Raw genomic sequence first — 6,188 nt, 5'->3', positions numbered from 1 at the left:
TCCCTGAGTTGGGCCTTTGGGGCGCCCAACCTCGGAGACGAGAAGAGCCGCTCAGGTTGGGCAGGGATGGGGGCGCCCCTGCGCAGGGCGTGCCCGGAGCCTCGGGCACGGAGCCTAGGAGAGCCAGGAGGGCGGGAGGGAGGGGCGGCACCTCCCTCGGCCCGGCCTCCCTCTACCCTTCGAAGGCCTCTCCGCGGGCGCCAAGTCCCTTCCGAGTTTGGATCCGCGCCGTCTTTTCTCGCCGCCTGACGGGCCCAGTTGACGCGCGGCGTTGTTTACGGGCCGAGCAGTCCTTGCTCCCGCCGCCTGCCCGCCAGCCCAGGTGCCCGCCCGCCAGTCCACCCGTCTCTCCGTCCGCCTGTCCGCTAGTCCGGGCGCCCGCGGATCGTGGTGCGGAGCCTTTCGGGCCGAGAGCGAGAAGTCCAGGGCGCAGCGCGGGGACCCAGGCCCTGCGATCACGGCCGCGGCCCGGGCTGCGCCGCCGGATTCCTAGCGGCCGAGGCCGCGCGCCGCTCCGGTGCTGGATCGAGGACCCTCCCCGGCGGCGCCTGCGTCCATCAGCTGCCCGCGAGGAAGAGGAGAACGCGCGGTGCCCCCCGGCGGCTCCCTGGGAGCATGAGCCCGGCGGCCCGGCGCGGTGCGCTCTGAGACGCCGGGACCCGCGCTCCCGCTGCCATGGGCCCTGGGGGCGGGCGGGGGGCCGCGGCCGCCCCGCTGCTGCTGGTGGCGCTGACCGCGCTGCTGGTGGGCGCCGCGGGCCACCTGTACCCCGGAGAGGGTAAGTGTGGGGCCCGGGAGTGGGTGGGGAGCAGCGCGTTGGGGAGGGGACTCCTTGTCAAAATGGAGACGCCTTTGGGACTCAGCCCTTCTCGGTGGGGGGCGGGAAGGCTGACCTTGGCCTCTGCCCGCTTGGGCTCGCGGCTCCGCGCCCCCTGCGCGGGCCCCAGACTGGAGGAACCTTCCCCCAGTGCCTGCCCCGCCGCGGGCCCCTCTCTCCGGCGCGCCTCCCGCCCGTGCCCAGTCCTCTCCGGGTCGCCGTTGAGAAGTGGGGTCCTTGGGTCCGGGCGGCCTGGGAGAACCCAGTGCCCGCGCGGCACACACACTGGGTGGTCCTTTGGGGTCCCCACGGGTAGGAGACGCTGCCGGGGCTGGGAAATGGTAACCTCCCCCCTCTTCTTGAGATCTAGGCCCTTGGCCACCTGGGACTTCGGGTCCATGTTTACCCTTTTGGCTCGTGTTCGTGTTTCCAGATGTCCGGAGGCAAACTCTAGCGCCGTGGCAACAGCACAGTTGTCCTGGCAGACGTAGTGGCGGCTGTTGCCATGCTTTATTATAATTAGCATCTCTCCCAATGCCACTGTGCTGGTCCATCTTATTTCTCTGAATTCTGCTAGTGGCCCCTGGAGGCAGATACAGTTGTTCACCCATTTCATAGAGGAGTAGACAGCTCAGGGAGGAGACATAACTTATTGCCCCAAAGTCAGTGCCAGAGAGAGGACTTGAACATCTCTGTGTGCTGCCGGGTGTCCCATTTCTCCCTGATAATCTTCCCCCTATAGCGCCCCAGGAGGTCTCTAACCTGGGGTGAGCCTTTTATACCACCTACGCCCCCCTGGCGTCCCTGTGCTGTCAGTAGACTGAGGCAACCCCCATCCTCATCATCCTCCTTGGTCCATGATACCAGGACTTTCTGGCTGTGGGATGACTGAAGAATCGTTTAAGAGGATGTAGCTGGGGTGTTGCACCTTGATGTCTGAGGCCCTGCGTTTAAAATATCAGTTTGGTTCCTTAGATTTGTCCAAAGGAAACCAGTTATGATGAGGAAGGGGTTGGGGAGGGAAAGAACAGAAGCTCCTGAGTTCCGTAATGGTGAATGAGGAATATGAGAAAGCACACAGGCTCTGGAGTTGACAAACTGGGCTTGCTGGGCACCTCTGCCAATTACACAATGTCTCAAAGCCCCTCAGCGCCTGGTATACAGTAGGCATTCCAAGAAGGGTTCCTGCTAAGAAAGTACAAGACGCATTGTTAGACCTACCCAGGTTTTGTTTCTGTGTGCACACACGTTCACGCGTGGTTCCCTGCTCCTCTGTTCCTTGCAGCTTTGGTAATTAATTGTGGGTTTGTGCCTGGGCTTCCAGGGGTCAGTAGGTGGCATTATCACTTCTTTACGGGATTAGTTTCCACAAGGCAGAGCTTTATGTTTCTTTCGTTCACTGCAGCATTTCCAGAGCCTAGAACAGCACCTTAGGTGTTTGGTAAATGTTTGTTCTTGATTTAGCTCCTATCCTTAGCTCTCCTGGGTACTCCTTTATCTCCAGGCAATACTGAACTAACAATCATAGCTAATGCTTTGCATATATAATTTCAGTTAATCCTCCTCACAACCCTATGAGATAGAGTTCATTATTCATTTTTCAGAAGGTGAGGAAATTGATTAGCTTACAGAGCCAGCAGGTAGCAGAGCTGGGATTAGAACCCCAGCTAGTCTCACTTCAGAGCACTGGTTTCTTTCTTCTTTCTTTTTTTTTAATCCTCAGCTGAGGATATGTTTGTGGTTTTTTTTTTTGTTTTTTTTTTTAAATTGATATTTAGAGAGAGTGGAAGGGGGCAGGGGAGAGAGAAAGAGAAAGAAATATAGATGTGAGAAAGAAACATCGATTGGTTGCCTCCTGTACGTGCCCCAACCGGGAAGTGAACCTGCAACCTTTTGGTGTATAGGAGGACACTTCAACCAACTGAGCCACCCGTCCAGGGTCAGAGCACTGGTTTCCTACAAAGCAGTTCTTTTGGGTCTGGGCCTCTGCACCCCAGCCCTGCAGTAATGGTTAACAAAACCCTAAGGAATGAATAAGAGCGTACCCCTTGCAGGTTGGGGACGGAGAAACTCTACAGATCACTCATCTCTAATGTCAACCAATGGGGCATTCTGGCTAGGGTGAGGGTGGAGGGAAATCATTGGGAGTGTTAAGGAATGAGGGACTCTTTCTCATAGTTGTCACCCCAGTTCATCTTCTGTGGAATCCCTTGTTGCTTTGCTGAACTGGCCACGGCTTCTCTATTTCTTCTTGGGTTAGCTGGCTCTGGCCCAAGAATACCCACAGCCATCGCCAAGTCAGAAAATGAAGATAATGTGGGATGAAGTACAATAAAAACCTACAGAGCTTTGCGGGGGTCCAGTGCTAACTGAGGTGGGAAACCCTTGCTTCCAGATCCCCCTAATTTTTCACGGCAGCATGAGATGTTTCTGGTGTGTCTTCTCTCGTGCACTCCAGGACCCTAGGAACAGAACGTCCTCCTGCTCAGTCACCTCTCTGAGGCTGTTCCTAACCTTTGCTTCTCTCCTGGAGACCTGCCCCTTGTTCCCGCCAACTCACTCATAGAGGTCATTGGGGTAAGCCCCCTGGGGTCCCCAACCTACTCCATCATTGACTTCCATCCTTATTTGATTAGAACACATCCTCTCAGTCTCAGTGGTTTTGCCATTGGGTTTGGATAGTCTTGGTTGTGGGGCTGTCCTGGGTGGTATAAGATGCTGAACAGCATCCTAGTCTCTACCCACTAGATGACAGTAGCACCTCTCCGCTCCAAGTCCTGCCAACCAGCAGTGTGTCTCCAGACATTGTGTCCAATGGAGAGCCACTGCATTGGGGGAGGTAACTTTTTTCTCCTCTAGTGCACTGGCCCACCTGGGTCCCTGCCATCTCCCCTGATTGTTCAGGGATCTCCATCTGCCTGGGAGCCTTAGTCTTTCCCCTGAACCCCATTACCCACCACCCACCTCTGGCCTTGCCCTGCCATCTCCCCCACCCCACCCCACCCCCAATCGCTGTCTAGACTTTAACCCAGTGCTCTACCCGCTGCACCTGGCTCGTGTCTCCATTGCTTTGTTGATGGCTTTAGAGATGGCAATGCCTCGTCCTAATTTTGCTTCCTGCAGCCTCACCCCAGTCGACCTCTGTGTTTGCCACCGCCCATTTCCTCCTGGAAGGCACTGATTCCTGGCAAATTTTCACCTGCTACGGGCTTCTCCTGGCCCTTTCTCTTCCCCCTCCTCCGTTCTCTTGGGCTAAGATGTCAGTGCTCTCTCCATAGTGAGCCAGTTCCCTACTCTGATCCTCTTTTTAAATTTACATATAGTCAAACTCTTTCATCTAGAACAGGAGCCAGCAAACTGAAACCAGAGGGCCAAATCCTGCCCACCATGCCTGCTTTTGCAAATAAAGTTTTGTTGATAGGAGCCACACTCATTCATTTATACATTACCTGTGGCAACGCAGAGGGTTTTGTGATCGCATGGCCTGCAAAAATGTTTACACTTTGGCCTTTTACAGAGAAAGTTTGCCGACTCTTGATTTGGGACAAATTCCTTGAGGATCAGGATGACATGCCTAATAGCTCTTGTGGTCTTTGGTACAACTTGAATGAATCCAGTTAAACGAATCACCCAGGAGTGCTGTGGTTTTTCTTTACAGAGCAGCCCTATTAAAGAAGCTTATGCATTTGCTTTGCTGAAAATATGGGTTCTGATGGTGAGAAAATAACAGTGATGGTCTCTCGCTAGCTGTTTGTGTGTGATCTTAGGATTTATTTATTTCAAGTCATCCTGGCATTGAAGGAGGATGACTTGAAATAAATAAATCCTAAGATTTATTTATTCTGCACCATCAGCTCTGTCTCCAGAGCCCCAAAGAAAGTGCTGTCTGCTATGAGGTTTTCTTTCAGGAGCCCTTGTGTTCATGTCTATTAAGAATAAGTCAGGGATGGTTGGTTTATGTTTTGCAATCAGACTGAACTTATGTGTTTTAGAATTAGAATAATGACAAGTAATGCATTCTCATTGCAAAAACAAAAGAAGTATAGAGAGGGAGGAAAAAAAGTTATTAGTTTTGCATGTATCTTTCTAAATTTTTAAAAATTTCATACAGTAAAATTGACTCTTTTTTTGGTGTGCAGCTTGTAATTGTAAACTATGCATAGCGTTGCGTGGTGGTCCCCACAGTCAGGATCCATAGCAATCTCTTCCATCACTGCCTAAACTGCCCTTGGGCCACCCTTTTGTCATTACACTGTCCCCACCCCTCATCCCTCAACCCTGCCAACACCGATCTGTTCATCCCTAGTTTTCTCCAGACTTTAAAACATATCTTATAATTGGTTAGTATTCTTAAAATTGAAAATTTTAATTTAAGTACTCATAAGATCCTCATGTTTCCTGGATTCCATAGCTGTGAATTCACTGTCTTGCTAGAATTTATTTGTAACTCTATAGTCAACATTCAGAGCACCTACGTGGTCACTCCCAGACACCTGGAGCCGTGGAGTCTCACTTGACAGTTGCCGCTGAGGTCAGCCATGGCAGGCTCTGCTTTCCTGTTTCAGCTCTCCTCGCGTGATTCATACAGTCCTCGAGAATTAAAACAAGTGCTCTTCTTGTGATAGATTGAGTGCTATGGTTTCCTCATTTTTGTGCTTTTCGTTGGTGATTTTGCTGTTTTAATGGCCCCCATGCACAGTACTGCAGTGCTGTCTGGTGTTCATAAGTGTGAGAAGGCTGCGGGGTACCTCACAGAGAAATTCCTGTGTTGGGTAGGCTTTGCTCAGATGAGCTATAGTGCTTAGTGCTTAAGGCGGAATCAATAGTGTCTGTGAAATAAGGTGTTTCGTGGAGGGTCTCCCTTCGTTCACTAGACCCTGGTCTTTTGTTTGGTGGTGGAGGTGGTGGTTTGCCCCAGTGGCTTTTGGGATTTTAGAAACATTTTATTTCCAACAATGAGCTTTTCTGTTTTGTGTTGCCAAACGTCAACAGGATATGAATTCCAATTTGAGTTTAAGGCAGGCTTGTGAGGATTAAAATTTGACTTCAAATCTGGGTTTTTCTTCCAATTCCATAAGGGTGTGTTGTCACATCACAGTTGTATAGTCACCTCTGTGTTGTGTTCCCAGGAGATGCTTGCTTCTCTCCCATGCCTTTGTGAGAATGTGGAAAACAGGTACTTTCCCCAAACTGCGTCCTTTAACATTGTGGGGAAAGATAGTGGTTGGACACAAAGGGATGGAGACAGTGGGGCCACTGTTCTCTGAGGCCTTTCCATGATTCTTTGTTGCCAATTGTTTTCAAAGATGAGTCCTCCCTTGCAGAAGGCCAGAGAAGGGATGTGCTTTGAGATGTTCCTTTCTAGTTGTAC

At 51.7% G+C, this 6,188-nt stretch overlaps 1 protein-coding gene across 3 annotated transcripts in view; it reads left to right on the top strand.

Annotated features, from left to right (window-relative positions):
* The first annotated feature begins 250 nt into the window (after positions 1–250).
* Positions 251–6,188, top strand: part of INSR (insulin receptor) — a 167,549-nt gene continuing 161,611 nt past the window's right edge. For all 3 annotated transcript variants that reach the window (XM_080671540.1, XM_080671539.1, XM_080671538.1), the window contains exon 1: positions 251–778. In XM_080671540.1, coding sequence (XP_080527666.1) covers positions 676–778 — 103 coding nt within the window. In that variant the 5' untranslated portion in view covers positions 251–675. The remainder of the gene's footprint in view (positions 779–6,188) is intronic.

The sequence above is a fragment of the Plecotus auritus genome, assembly GCF_963455305.1.
Source record: "Plecotus auritus genome assembly, chromosome: 6".
Classification (NCBI taxonomy): Eukaryota; Metazoa; Chordata; class Mammalia; order Chiroptera; family Vespertilionidae; genus Plecotus; species Plecotus auritus.
This window is presented reverse-complemented; position numbering and strand designations above follow the sequence as displayed.